Source organism: Sitophilus oryzae, unplaced genomic scaffold (genome assembly GCF_002938485.1).
Source record: "Sitophilus oryzae breed Bouriz unplaced genomic scaffold, Soryzae_2.0 scaffold_179_pilon_pilon, whole genome shotgun sequence".
In the NCBI taxonomy this organism is placed as follows: domain Eukaryota; kingdom Metazoa; phylum Arthropoda; class Insecta; order Coleoptera; family Curculionidae; genus Sitophilus; species Sitophilus oryzae.
Window position 1 is genome coordinate 8,492,150 of NW_022146501.1, and position 16,619 is coordinate 8,508,768.

The following is a 16,619-nucleotide window of genomic DNA, read 5'->3' on the forward strand; positions in this document are numbered from 1 at the left end:
GCATAGGGAGGTACTGTATAATATCGGAACACAAAAAGGAACTAATACTATTGTATTTTTAAAACAGTTGAGTTCTTCGGATGTTGTGTGCTTTTCTGTTGATGTTATAAGGAGTTTTAGAACTTGATTTAGAAAAAATGGAGAAACTTACTCAATAATTTTATACACAATAAAAAAATTACCCTAAATATTACAACCTCCTACACACAGCCAAACTAATCATTCCCTTAATACCAAATTTCAAAAATGAAAAAGTGAGTGGCGTAACAAAATCACTTACTAAATATTTGCCTGGTACGTAGAGGGGTTGACTCTGTGACGACGTCATGCCCTGACTAGTGTTACTTCCCACGCTGTTCGTGTCCGAAGTGTTCGATTGTAAGCGCTCTCTCGTGGCTGATTCCGCCACCTCTGTTTTCCTAAGGTCCTCCAGATGACCTAAAACGTCACCGTAGTGTGTTGAAAAAAGGTCTGCGTACCTCGATGCCAGTCCTTCCAGGTAACCCCGTTCACCATCCTGAAAACAAGAGGAATTTATTATTAGTATATATTAATTACTTCAAAAATAAGAAAGCAATTTGCTTAACATTTAATTGAATAATTTTGCTTACGTGATCATCTGAGGAGTTCATATATTCCCATAATCAGAAGCAAAAAAAAGAAAAAGGTTCTAAAACTTCTTAATATATTTTTAATTTTTTTCTATCTTTTATACTATATGTAAAGAACCTCTGAAATAATAATGTTGTTTTGAAGAAAATACATAACTAAATTTTAGTAGTCCAGCTTCATAAGCAATGGCATATTACTGACAATTTTTTACCACACTGAAATCTAACATTTGTTTAAAGAAATTTATTACAAAAATGCCCGAAACCCGAAAAATTAATTTTATTCGATTATATTTTTTTGCTTATAGTGTCATTTGATTGCACTGGTTTCACTCTTTTTGGTTTGATTGGTTTAGTTATTTGGCGAGTTGGTTAGCTAGCTGCTTGGAGGGTGTTAATTCATTGGTTAGTTGGTTTTTCGGGTTTGGGAAATATTCCTTGCTCAAAACTAGATTTGCGTATTTTTTTCGGGCATTGCCCGAATTCGACTATTGAGCGTAACATATACATAACTTTATATATATATATATATATATATATATATATATATATATATATATATATATATATATATATATATATATATATAAAGTTATAGAATTTTACACAGAATCTAAAAATAAAATAAAAAATATAGTGTCGTGTTTAAAAAAAAATGAACAAATAAGAATAGCCTTAATTTGACATAATACAAATGATCAAAAAATTTTATGAGCGTAATGTCGTCCCAAAATCAGTTAATATTATTATTAATTAACTATAAAATTAACATAGTTGCGGCATCATTTTGATAGAAATCCTGTGAAAAGTGTATTTTCCTATTCATAAATAAACGTAAAAATTAGGTTTTGATTAAACATACGATGAGCGTAATAATCATGCAGCCGGATCCTGTACTACAGGGTCGCTGTTATGTATGGAAACGATCTATTATTAGGTAAAATATAGAAGGTACTGCAAAAAGTTAAATACAAAAGTTATAGTACTTTTAAATATCTATTAGCGAGTAAAAAATTTAAGTATACAGGGTCGATCGTAAAAGTTTATTTTTTTTTAAATTGAACCCCCTGTATATTATTGCATATTTCAATTCTTCCTTCAATTCTAAGCAAAAATCGAAATTACACACAATGTACCCATTTCCAACAACCAACCGTTTCCGAATTATTGAAATTTGACAAATTAAACAATTTGATTTAATTAATTTCGATATGTTCAGTTTCATTTAATGATGCCATTCTGCCGAAACTGTGATACTGTTGTAATGAGTTTTTAAATTCCTATTAGCTACTAGTAAATTTAAGTATACAGAGTCAGTCATAAAGTTGTGGCACATCAAACTTTATTTTTTTTAAATAAACCCCCTGTATATTATTACATATTTCGATTCTTCCTTCAATTTAAGCAATAATCGTAATACACAATGTACATAAATTGAAGAATTCAAATGTTAAACTGACTTGATATAATCTCATTTTATACATCTTTAAATACCTAACTTGAGAACTAATGCCAAATATTATTAAGTATCAGCGTTTCGGTAGAACGGCATCGTTAAATGAAACTGAACATATCGAAATCAAATTATTTAAGTAATATTTTCAAAAGTCAATAATTCGGAAACGGTTGGTTTGAAATACATTGTGGGTATTTCGATTTTTGCTTAGAATTGAAGGAAGAATTGAAATATGCAGTAATATACAGGGGGTTCTATTTAAAAAATGAAACTTTTATATGCCAGGACTTTATAATTGACCCTGTATACTTAAATTTATTACTCGCTAATAGATATTCAGAAATCCTATAATTTTTGTATTTAAGTTTTTGCAGTACCTTCTATATTTCACCTAATAATCGATCCTTTCCATACATAACTGCCGCCCTGTATAAATAGATTAGATAATATAAATTCTATTCTATTCTTTTATTTATAAAAAGTGAACATATATTTCTGTATTTTAAGTCCAACAATACCAGAGGATTATACGACATGAAACCCGCGTCAAGCACATATCAAATATGAAGCCCTACTTACTCCGGTATATCCAAATTTATTTTTAAGAACCATTTCAGTTTTCTATTCCGACGAAAAGTATATAAACGAGAACTCCATCCCAAGTAACAGTTCGCGCATTGCCTTAAACCCGGATGATAAAAACTTAAGCTCAAATATCCTTTTCAATTCCATTCTTGGCACAGATGCCACGAGACAATTTGCCATTCTTTCCGTTATTATTCGCCTTTTTCATTCTGTGTGGCGAGTCATCGGAAAAACTGGAAAATGACAATTCGAGATTTTCACGCGTATGGCGGTTTTAATGGTGAAAAATAGATGAAAGGATAGTAAGGGTTATAAGCTTATAATATGTTCATGTGGATCGGGAAGACCTAACATTTCAAGGATACAAAAAAAGTGTGTGCAGTATGTGCACATATTTGAAGTGAAACTTCTTATTAACAGCTATTAAATGGAGGGATTTAAAGGACATGTTTGAAAAAGTGACATTAAATGCTGTTTCAATATATACACAACCAAACTTATATGGAATCATCTATTATTTTTCATAATTTTTGAGATGAATGAAAATTTTGTGTTTATGTATAAAACTCCGTCCTTACCAATTACTTTTAATGAAAAATAATCCATATAGCAATAAAAAAAATTAATCAGTTCCCAAAATAAACAAAATGGTATTTTTTTGGTTTCTGAAATGAAATTAAGATTGTTGTTTAGTTGTGACTCTTTGACGACTTTGTCTGGGCCTATCCTTGAGTGTTCCTAATTCCAAGTACCTTCCATATGTTTTCGATGTTTCGATGCTACATCTCTCTGGAACATTCCTTGTTCGGTGAGAGCAGTAATTCTTCCCCTCTGTACAGGGTGGGTCAAATTAGACGCTTTTAAATGGAAACACCCTTTTCTATAGGAGATAGACAAAAACTAATATCGGTGTCTGGAGCTCAATTCTTGTCAAAAACATGATGGTGAAAACTGCATATCGATATCTGTTACCGTTTCGAAGTTACGGGGTGTTTTTCAAAAATATGCATTTTTAATCGCTGTAACTTTTTTGCTATAGAAAATTTTGTATTTTTATGAAAACATTTCCAAAGCACCTTTTTACGTAAAATTTAATGGTTTAAGTATATTTTTTTTAAAATTAATAATTTAAGAATTATCAACAGAAAATTTGATTTTTTATATGGGACACCCTGTATATTTTCAATTTATTGAAAAGAATTTAAAATTACCTTTCCAGAAATATACCACACTTGATATTTTGCTCGATTTCTCTTCGAGATATAGAGTATATAAAAATTCGTCCGCTTTAAATAAGTAGGCTTTGAACGGCACCGGCTGTAATGCAAAAAAAGTTTAGCTGTGAGCATCAATTAAAACGAAAATAATATTTGCTATGAGAGATCTTTATAACAATTTAAAATATATTTAACCAACATCCACACATTTAAACTATATCTAACAATAATCTAATAACTAATCTAACTTATCTAATAACAATAAAAATAAATAGCAAACCAAGACATGAGATTTTGCTACAGGTGTTTGACATATCGGCCGTTTTCTGTTATGGACAGACGGGGCAGTTTTTGAAAATTTCTCGCGGAACTCATTAACTCAGTAGGGGTGAAAGAGACCCTCTCATAACTATTAAGTATTTCTAATTCTTGTCTCGATTATACGGAAGAATAAGGAACCTTTATTCTTCCGCAAATATATCCATAGGATTAGATCCATGAGCACTAAGTTAGGCGGCCTCGACGGCCAACGGCTGGGATTTTGGTAAGCTATGAATTATTCTTGAAATTGGCTGCAAAAATTTGCTGACAACTTCAGCGTTCAGAGGCGATGCGTCGTCTTGCTGCAAAAATATATTTTCGGTTGTCAATCAATCAATAAGGGGTCAAAAGCCTACTAGTTAAAAGTAGCGAACTTTTAATAATTCTGTATTTCGAAGGGGATTATAACAAAATACCAAGTGTGCTATATTTTTGGAAAGGTAATCTTAAATTCTTTTCAGTTAATGAAAAATATAGAGGGTGTCCCAAATAAAAAATCAATTTTTCTGTTGATAGCTCTTAAATTATTAATTTTAAAAAAATTATACTTAAACCATTAAATTCTACGTAAAAAGATGCTTTGGAAATGTTTTCATAGAAATACAAAATTTTCCATAGCAAAAAAGTTACAGCGATTTGTTAAAAATGCACATTTTTGAAAAACACCCCGTAACTTCGAAACGGTAACAGATATCGATATGTGGTTTTCACCATCATGTTTTTGACAAAAATTGAGCTCCAGACACCGATATTAGTTTTCGTCTATCTCCTATAGAAAAGGGTGTTTCCATTTAAAAGCGTCGAATTTGACCCACCCTGTACATCTGTTAATCCATCATAAGGCATTTTTTATTTTTTTTTTTTGGATTGAATGAAAATTATCGGACAATCGTGATTTTACTACTGAACACAAAATTCAAAAGAAAATAAATCGCAGCAGTCGTTTATTCTTTATTATCATGTTTATTTACAAAAAAAAAACTTATCTTAAAGTTGTATACCAAGTTTTATCCTTGCAAGAAATTTAGTCAGAAATAAAGAGCGACTCCATATAAGTTTGGTTGTGTGTAAACATTGAGATGAACCGCCTATTTAAAAATAGGCATATTTCTTTAAATTCTAAACATTTAGACACTGTGTAGACATAAATAAAAATATTGATTTTCGAAATATTATTAGTGTTAACTAAAGAATATATTTCATTTTTATCAAGAGATAACTTTTAATTGGCATTGGATCTAGAGAGAAAAACATCTTTTACTTTTAAAGATCGCGCACACTATACCTACACGGACCAGTACGGACCAGCACAGCACAAACCTGCATCCTGCATGACATCGCACACTTTACCGCCACAGACTACAGTTGTCAAGGCTCAACTACTAGAGCGTGCAACATAGAAGTATTGAAAATGAGAAGTTCAGAGGAAGAAATTATTATTTTAGCCATGTTGTGTGAAGAAGAGGAGGAAGAGAAGGAAGCTAAGAAAAAAAGAAGATTTTGGGTTCACCCTATAAATCAAAAGAGAAAGCAATATGGCGAATTTCATCATTTGTTTCCTGAATTAAAAAGATTCGAAGAAAAGTTTTTCCAATATTTTCGAATGTCACAAATCAAATTTGATTATTTTTTTTGCTATCGACTCTCATATTGCATCTTTTCTTTCTTGGTCTCTATATATAAAATGCTTGGCTCGTATCGCACAGCTCTGGATACTTTTGTACCAGTAAAATAAGCTTTTCTTTATTCATATTTAAAACGATTTAAAGGTTTGGTTTGGTTTGGTAACAAAAATAAACGAAATCTAACCTACATCATGCGACTTGAGCCAGCTAGCGTACTCGAAATACTGACAAACCCTTCAATATTTGCATGTTTGTGGAGGTGTGCTGGTTCGCCGGTGCGCACATTAGGTAGGACCAGCACGACCAGGCATAAATATTGCCGGTCATATTTGTCCCTGACCGACACGACCTGTTTTGACGGTCGTGGCTTGTGGCGGTACGTGCTGGTACTGGTCTAGTGTGCTCTACTCTATTAAATAACACGGTCACCTTCACCGGTAGATTTTACTGGTCTGGTCCGTGCCGGTCCGTGCAGGTATAGTGTGCGCGATCTTTTAGACATATTAATCACAAGATTTAATGTAAAGAAGAAAAATGTTCCTTTAGATCCGTAAATACCAAGAAATTTCTCTCATATCGCAGCGTAATTAAGAAAAAAGATTACTCCGGCTTGCTACTTTGACCGAGTTCGAAAAAAATATGTATGCATACATAAAAATTCGGAGCGGCGTTGCAATCCTGATGACGGCGCACTTAAACGGTCAAGAACGGAGTCTGGAGGTTAAGTTCCGTCACTCGAGACGTAGTCGAGATGCTAAATTTCCCCGGTAAAGTGGCGGATTTCTAGCGGCTTTATTTTTTTTATTATCCGATTTTTTTTTGTTCTTGCCAACTACGAGTTTAACGACTCTTAGTTAAAAATGAATACTAAGGTAGTGATTAATAATAACAATACTATTTTGCATGTAAGTTATTCCTTTCTTATTGGAAATTAGTGTTCCTCTATTTCTCTGGATGAGTATTAACTCTTTAGAGTTTATTTGTAGTTCACAGAGTTAAGGTTGGAAGCTTTGTTAATACAACTTTTTCTCTTCAGGTACCAAATTGGTATTCAGGTACAGCAAATTCATCTTTTTCTACTGTCCTTACTAGTACTTGAACCGAAGTTTGAACATTCATTCTTTTATTTTTTTATTTACGGCATCTGTCTTCTGTCTGGACTTTCTTTCCCAAGTAACATTTTTAGATACAAAATCGAAACAAAATATCTGCTGAGAAACATTGTGAAACAGTTTGGTCACATCTTTGATACATATGTTTCGTAACATAAATGGCTTTTTGTTTCGAAACATTTTACCACAATATGGTTTCGCTACATAAGCTATAACAATAAAGATCTTATTGTCACAAACATTAAAGAAACAGATGTGGCTCACATTTATAGATTTCGTACTCGTTTTGTGCCTGAAAAGTTTCCATAATTTATTTGATATTCTGCAAATATCAGAACATAACCTTACTTTATTGTTTGGATTTTATTCTGCAGTTTTCGTATTTAAGTATTCTTCAACTTTTTATAGTACTATAACTAAAATAGCAGAAGGAAGGACATATACAGGGTTGTTCACCACATACGACACGGAGTATTGTAGCTAAACGATGAGATTTTTACAAATTGTAAGTTTGGGGTTCGTTGAAGGACTATTAGAGCTACAATTTAAAAATATTTTTACAAGATACAGAGTGTCCCAAATAAATAAAAAATATCAAAGCTGTATTTTTTTAAATAGAACAACCCTGTATATTATTACATTTTTAGTTTCTACGATTAAAATAAAGGTAAATTTGATTAAGGTTTATTATACTTAAACTTTACCGTTTTTGAAATATTTTCTATTTTGTGAAATTGCAGTAAAAATTTTAAAGCTTCATTTCTCCAAGGGTATCAATGTTTTTAATACTAAATATTTAATGAAGTTTATTTATTGATCAGTTATTGTGTTGCAATAATAAAAATAATACTACGTTATACAGAGTGTCTAAAAACTTATTTTAAATAATTATTAGCTTCAAACGGCAATAACTTCTTTAATTTAAATGGAATGCCCTGTATATTTTAGGAGAGTCAGATGCACAATTAAATTGTCTATCAAATTGTATTATACCATTTTTACCTATCCCTTCAAGTTTTCGTAGAAAATGCATTTTCTTATAATTTAGACCTCATTTATTAATATGTCCATGGAATATTGACATTTTAGATTGTTTTTAAAGCAACAAATGTACAAAATGTACAGACTAGTAATATTATCGTTTTTAACAAAACGATAATATTACTAGCCCATTTGTATGCAAAAAGAAAACTATTTAAATCTTTATAAAAGAGTATACCATTAATTAAATATAACACCATTATTTCCGCCCATATACTAATTAATTACATACTTAATTGTGTTCGTTAATAAATTATTATAAATAAATGTGGATTTGAGTCAGAAATCAATATAATAAGAAGTTATCAAATTAAAGTCTCTGTTGTTATAAATAAGCATTTATTAAAAAATGAAATATCATTTTTAAGGTGTTACTTTTTATCACACTGTCTAATGCCCATACAAAATTCAGTTTTTTAGTATTTGGAGCAATTATTATTAATCAACGCAACAGTGAGTTAACGTAGTTTGAATACTGGAATCATATTAATTGGTCCTCTTTAACAAATATTTAAACAGTTTTTTTTTATTTTTTAATGAAATAAACGAATTATATCGACAATATTAGTATCTGTTAAAAATTTGGTACATCTTTAAAAATAATCTAAAATGTCAATAGTCCATGGGTATATTGATAAATAAGTTCTAAATTACAAGAAAATGCATTTTCTACGGAAACTTAAAGAAATAGGTAAAAAATGGTATAATATAATTTGATAGACAATTAAATTGTGCATCTGATTCTCGTAAAATATACATATAAATTAAACAAGTTATTGCCGTTTGAAGTTAATAATTATTTAAAATAAATTTTTAGACACTCTGTATAAGGTAGTATTATTTTTATTATTGCAACACAATAACTGATCAGTAAATAAACTTCAGTAAATATTTAGTATTAAAAACTTTGATACCCTTGGAGAAATGAAGCCTTAAAATTTTTACTGCAATTTCACAAAATTGAAAATATTTCAAAAACGGTAAGGTTTAAGTATAATAAACCTTAATCAAATTTACCTTTATTTTAATCGTAGAAACTAAAAATGTAATAATATACAGGATGTTCCGTTTAAAAAAATACAACTTTGATATTTTTTACTTATTTGGGACACTCTGTATCTTGTAAAATTATTTTTAAATTGTACCTCTAATAGTCCTTCATCGAACCCAAAACTTACATGTTTAAATTATTTTGATGAGAAGTTTTGATTGGCGTTGTTGACCGGTGACTAATTCGAAATTTCTACACAGATAGCACAAAATCGAAACATTTTGAAAACAAGGTTTCCATTTATTGTCGATTCATTTTCGAAACACGAGTTTCTCTCTTTTTAGAAACAAATATGATATAATATATACCTTAGTATGTAAATAATAGTATCAATCACATCGACTCCACGTCGAGACGCTTCCGCCTCGAGTTTGAGACGACCCGTGTGTGCATGATCTAATAGAACTTTTATTTAACTCTAGATTAATTATAATATTTTAAGAATACTTCTAATTTATTTCTTAATTCAAGTCTAAAATAACACTTAACTAAAAAGTAAATAGTTAAAACTCTAAAATCACCACACGGTTGCATAGTTTCCTATATATTTTGCGACGTTCCAGCATGAAAGGGAAAATACGAAACTTAATAGTTTCATTGAAAGCGTCTAGTTGGCACAGCGCCTCTTTTGTATGTAGATGATCGCTTTTTGTCACAGACATAGCGTTGTCTCGAGTCTTTATCTAGATAGGGGGGGATTTTCCGCGCTGAAACGGTTGGTTTCACCCCCTTGTGTTCCCCTCAGCTCACCCTTTAGTCCCTCTTAGGTTTCTTTAAATTAATTAGTAGACAACAATGAGAATACAAAATGGACTAAAAATAACGCAGAAGGATTGGCGAAGAATCTTGAGATGGGTTCTTTGTTATACCGGATTAGAAATAATATACTTTTTTGAAGTTAAACTTCTTTACGCGCGTTGGGATTAAAAATTCAAGGTCGTGACACACAATCTAGCGTCAGAAAAAGTGATAACGGCAGTGTTGCCACAGCTACTCCATTCGGGGTAGATCTACCTCTTTGTAAAACAATTTAACTCGCTATGGGCTGGGTAACGATCTGTGCCATACGCGGCTAAGAAAAAAATCATTATAATAAACTTGATACTGTGCCTGTTACCTGTATCAATATCCACTAGTAAATTTTCATGCATATTTTCATCGATCTAGCTCATTTGCCAGCTAAGAATTAGAGTTATTAGAGTTAGTAACTCGCTTTTTCATTGGAGACCACTGTCATTTATATCAAACCAATAATCAACGAGAATATTTGTATAATTTAATAAAATTACTGTAAATCACTATAAATAATGAATCATTTTCTTCTTCTTCCTGTGCCTTGTGCTTAGCTGCACGTTGGCGATTGTCTGTACTCTTCATACAATGTATAGAGTGCCGTTTACGGCTCTTCGAAATATGGTGGCTGCGTCGCTGATGTTACACCAATCCCGTATGTTTCTTAGCCAGGAATGTTGTTTTCTTCCTGGGCCTCGCCTTCCCTCTATTTTTCCTTGTAGAATAAGCTTAGGAATGTAATATTTGTCAAACCAAACTATTCTTTCTTTAACTATATTAAGACTTGCAACACTTAAAACTTCTTCGTTGGTGGCATGTGCGGTCCATGGCACACGTAAGAGTCTCCGGAGAGTCCACATTTTGAAAGCCTCGATGCGGTTCAGGGTTCTAGCCTTGAGAGGCCACGTTTCTGCGACGTATAGTAAGATGGGCCATATGTAGCATCTTACTACCCGTAGTTTAGATGCTAGCGGGAAACTGCGTGCTAATAGGAATTTTTTAAGTTTAAAAAATGTTGATTCTGCATAATTCGTTCTAAGTTTAACTTCCTCATCGCAGTCCCATCGTTCATTGATCATGGCACCTAGATATTTAAATCGTGGTACTCGCTCTATAATATTTTCATCCACCGTCAACGCGGGGATTATAGGCTGGCGTCCTATTACCATAAGTTTGGTCTTGGTAGCGTTGATTCTAAGACCGAAACGGTTTACAATGTCCTCTATTTTATTTATTATTTGCTGGAGATCCTCTAAAGTTGGTGCTAGGATCATCTGCATATCTTATATTGTTAATTGGAACTCCGTTAATCAGCCCGATTGACTGCTTAATCGTTCGATTGAAAAGCACTGATTGTCTGATTGTCAGCGAATTCGAATGTTTTCATGCTTAAAGCTTGGCAAAACTTGCTACATCAGCCCGATTGACTGTTTAATCGTTCGATTGAAAAGCACTGATTGCCTGATTGTTAGCAAATTCGAATGTTTTCCTTAAAGCTTTGCGAAAGTTGCTACATTAGCCCGATTGACTGTTTAATCGTTCGATTGAAAAGCACTGATTGCCTGATTGTTAGCGAATTGGAATGTTTTCCATAGATTTGCGAAACTTGCTACATCAGCCCGATTGACTGTTTAATCGTTCGATTGAAAAGCACTGATTGCCTGGTTGTTCGAATTCGAATGTTTTCATGCTTAAAGCTTTGCGAAACTTGCTACATCAGCCCAATATATATTAAAAAGTATTGGTGACAGTATACAGCCCTGGCGAACTCCTTTACACACATTAAAGGTGTCTGAGAATGAATAATAAACAAAATATTTAAACAAAAACAGATCACAGAGTAGAGACCACAGTAGTAGTAGTATTTTGGTTTAATGGCCACAGCTGCCTGGGCTATCCGGACGATTGATAAAATTAACTATCTACGGCTGAAGGTTTATGTGATGATAGACAAGGATCGCTACAGAAGCGAGTCTGGGAATCCCATACCTCGACTGTTGAACAAAATGTTACCAAAGGAAGATCCTGTGAAAAATATCAAATTTAATAACGGTTTTATGAAATGCAAGTAAGTGATTGATATAACTGAAATGACTTGATTTGTCGAGTTTTGACGGTCATATTAAAAGTTGGCACCTTTGCGTAATGCCCGAATTACGAAACAAAATGCACCTTGGTTAACACCAAATCTAAGATTAATAATGAAAGAACGAAATAAGGCTTTATCAAATCATAAAAAATTGAAAACACTTCAAAGCTGGACAATTTACAGGGAAATAAGAAATTTTACAAAATCGGCCATTCGCAAGGAAAAAGCAGCATATTGTAGCGTTTTATTTTTCTTTTTATAAAATTCCAAATTTTAATATTGCTGGCGCCATCTATTCGCTAGATGTTAAACTTCATTCAGTACAGGTAGCGGTTCCTTTCCATAAAAACAAATTTCATTCAGTATAGACGATAGAGTTCACTTTGGTCATATGACCTGTCAATTAGAAGACTTCCGTTTTGCGAGAAGGAGGCTTTTTCCGAGAGATTGAGATCAGAAAAAGACGCGTGCTTCAGAGTCCGACGAATCTCAGAGAAAAAGGGCTTTCTGAAACACTTTTCCTAACAGTAAAGGCACGGGTATCCAAAAGTGGAGATTTGAAATCCTGTAAGAATATACTGTTCAGAGCCTAGTTCGTGTTTTTTTTTGGCCTTTTCCTGGAATAAGATCACAGTAAGTGTATCTACCATTTTGTATCGCCATGTCTAACTAAATTTTATTTCAGTTATTCCCGTTTTTTATTTATTTTGATAATGTTTGATTGTGCATTACTGGTTTGGATCAGCATATAGTTTGGCTATATTTTGGAATGTGTACAGCTGATTTTCAGACCGTAAGTTATTTTTTTTGGTATTCGGTGACTGTTCTGAGAGTTTTTTATAGAGAACTGGCGTATAAGAAATTGACGTATAAGTAATTGGCATATGAGTAACCACTTTTGAGACAGTATTTATGACTCTACATTTATTCTACTGATATCGAAGACTCCTGCTACTATCGAAGAGTCTACATCCACTTCCGTTAGTCTGGAGACTGCCTGCCTATCTGTTCACTACGTCATAAATTAAAAAAAAAATACAGATAAGTTCTAAGTTCAACACACAAGGTATTCCCTAAATTTTTTTTACTTTGAGATAATATTTTGAATATCTCTGTGAATTGTTGTCATTTATTCCATATATTATAGTCAAAATTTACCTTTTAGTTAACATTATAAGTCATGCTTTGTCCTTAACGGTACGTTTTACTTCAGTATGATCTTTATGTGAGAATCGCTAACACGGATTCATTTTTGAAGGGTATTGTACACGACTTGTTTCGAAACATCATCGTATTGGTACTTACATAAATTTCACCTGTTTATATATTACGTAGTATAGTATACTGGAGAGAACTTTAACTAAATTTGAGTTTACTTAAAGTAACTAACGATTTCATTGGGATAATTAAAACTGGGTTTAAACTGATTGATAATTGTGTTCGTCTTTAAATAAATGTTCAACGTAGGATAGTTATATCTGACTTTTATTCTTGATGAACATAATAGACCCTTATTGCTGTTGATTATTTTATTTTAGCTATTTCATGATCAAATTTTCTTACTGGTTTCTTACTTTACCTTTTCATACTCAAAGTAAGTGGCGCCCTTTTTACTGTCTTTGACCATTACTATTTGAATACTTAACATCAATTTTAGAATCTTTGCAGCCTATACATTATTACTTTTATTTTATTATTTAACAACATTATTAAGTCACCACAGGTCACAAGCCTTACCTACGAACCCAGCTCTCCTCTAACCCTGAGCAACGGATACCTTTTTCTTTCTGTTTGAGTGATGACAGAAAAAGTCGTCTTAATATAAATATCTTAACTATTTAAATAATCGAGATGCAACACAATTTTACCGCGCTCTTAAAAACTTGAATATTCAACATGGCAAACCTGTCATTGACATACCATCTGATCTATCGGATCCAAATCATATAAACAGGTATTTTACTTCAATATTTGAGAACAGCGATGTTGCATGCGCAGAGAGAATAAGTTTTTATAGCAACCATAAATTTAATGAAAATTTATCTTTCAATTTTAAACTTATAGATGTGCCTGAAATAATTAAAATTATAAATAGTATAAAATCAAATGCAAAAGGTTCTGATGGTTTAAGTTTACAAATGGTAAAAATGTGCCTATCCAGCATTGATAAATACATGTCATATTATTAATAGTTGCTTAGAAATTGGATTTTTTCCACAAATATGGAAAGAGGCATTAGTCATTCCTCTACCAACAACTGTAAACCCATCAAGATATGATGACTTGCGACCAATTAGTTTATTGCCAATCTTATCGAAAATCTTGGAAAAGATTGTGTATAGCCAAATAATAAATTATTTAAATGATGCAAACTTGCTACCGAAAGAACAATCGGGGTTTAGAAAAGGTCAAAGTACAGAAACTTTATTATTGGCATTATCTGATGATGTTTTTCGAGCATGTGATAACGGTTTAGCAACTGTTCTTGTGCTATTGGACTTCAGCAAGGCTTTTGACACCGTGAATCATGCGTTGTTGGTTAAAAAATGTAAATATATTGGCTTTGACAATGTTATGGCGAATTTTTTGAAATCCTACTTGGAAGATCGAAGCCAGAGAATTACTATAAATAATGAATTCTCTGAAAATCTCTGTATATCCTCTGGTGTCCCTCAGGGCTCAGTATTGGGCCCATTATTGTTTTTGATTTACACTATTGATCTGCCAAATGTAATAAAGACATCTCACATAAAATGTTTTGCCGATGACACACAAATATACAGCCATTTTAAGTGTAAAGAATATGAACAAACAGTCATAGACATTAATGCAGATTTAGAGAGAGTCCTCGATTTTGCTAGAAATCATAATTTGCGTTTAAATCCAACCAAGTAAAAAACAATAATATTTGGATCCAAAAAGTATCGAATTTATTTGAAATCAAAAATAAAACTTTATATAAATGATCAGCCTATAGAAAATGTAGAATCTGTTAAAAATTTAGGATTGTGTATAGACGAAAGTTTTAAATTCTCAAACCATGTTACTCAGTTAGCTCGAAAATGTTATTTGAGTTTGAAACTTCTGTATTCCCAGAAGCATATATTGACATATAACATGAAAAAAACGTTATGTCAGAGTCTCGTACTCTCAAAGTTGCAATATTGCAGTATGGTATATTTTCCATGCCTCAGTTCAATTGATGCTTATAGACTACAGAGGATTCAAAACAATTGTGATTTAAATATAAAACACAAAAAAATGCTTACTATGCCAAATCACAAAACAGCCATGTTTCGGAAATCGTTTACTTACAACTCTGTGTGTATTTTTAATAATTTAAGAAAAGATATTCAAACTTTGTTTTTTCTATGTTCATCATTTAAATTTAAATCAAGTCTGAAAAACTATTTATTGTTGGAACAACAGACCCCAAGCTTAGGATAATTATTGTGATATTTTTTGTTTGATTGTTTACTTTTTAAATTTTTTGTGTTCGTTAAAACGTATTGGTCCATACAATCGAGCCACATTTATTGCTCATTTTATTTTTATTTTCATCTGGACATTATTTTCGAATTTATGTTTCTTTTCTTATTATGCATATTATAAATGTATTGATTAGGTTAAGTATGAATGGCTCTGTGAGCTAGACTTCGCCTATGTCATTAATTAATACATTATTGTAATTCATTAATTATTAATAAAGACCATTTATTATTATTATTATTATTATATTACATACAGGGTGGCGCCTCTCATACGCCGCGGAGACTCCAAGAAGAACGACAGTTTGTATAGAAATGAAGTTTTCTGAGCATATGTAGGTTAATTCAGAATACTTTTTAAAAATATAAAGAGTTCTACAGTTCTACAACCTCAATAATATCTTGAAGATATATAAATTCCCCATTGAACATCGGAATAATATACTGGGTGTTCCATTTAAAATAAAGGAGTAAATAACTTGCTTTTAAAAGTGACTAATCTTCCATATTAATTGTTTCACCCTGTAATCATCGAGAAATTTGATTTTTTTTTGATATAGAGTATACCCCACACATTCATAGCAAAATAAGCGGCGCAACTGCCTCATCTACACCAACGGCATTCATGCTGATGAATTTGCAACAAACGCAATTTCATCATGATGGATCCTCTAACAAAATTGGCAATTAATTTCTTAGAAATTATGAATAGTTCATTTCTTTCAGATAATTAAAAAAGTCCAGTCGTTCGCCATCCTAGAATTCCTACGTAAACATTTACCGAGCAATGGTCTTGGTGCTAAATTACTTGCATCGAGGGTAGATTTGGACCAGTAGTGCATATTGTTACGATTCGCACCTTCGTTCGATGCTATATGAAAAGTGGCCCAAACGACATAAACTTTATAATATAATAACAAATAACACAAAAAACAGGTAAAACACGAAAACAAGCGAAATCAAGTACAAACTTGGATTAATAACTAAATGACGTTACATGAAATAAACCTCTAATTTTCGACCATACGAAATTAGGCCGTTTTCTGTTAAAAGCAATATGGCGGCACAAAATTCCAAGAAATTTTAATAAAATTATTGATTGTCCGACTTTTAGGCATTTTAATCTGAGAACTTCTTACGTATAATTAACCAAGAAATTCGTAAAAATTTTATGGATGGATGATAATGTTATATAAACACGTTTAAATAATTATGATGTAACGTTTTTAGT

The 16,619-nt window shown here is 31.9% G+C and overlaps 1 protein-coding gene across 8 annotated transcripts in view; it reads right to left on the minus strand.

Moving 5' to 3' along the window:
* LOC115882873 overlaps positions 1–16,619 on the minus strand; it is a 708,621-nt gene that overhangs the window by 108,130 nt on the left and 583,872 nt on the right. For all 8 annotated transcript variants that reach the window (XR_004050274.1, XM_030901130.1, XM_030901132.1 and 5 more), the window contains exon 3: positions 281–517. Coding sequence is in view for 7 of the 8 variants with exons in the window: in XM_030901130.1 (XP_030756990.1) it covers positions 281–517 (237 nt within the window). In the remaining variant the exon portion in view is untranslated. The remainder of the gene's footprint in view (positions 1–280; positions 518–16,619) is intronic.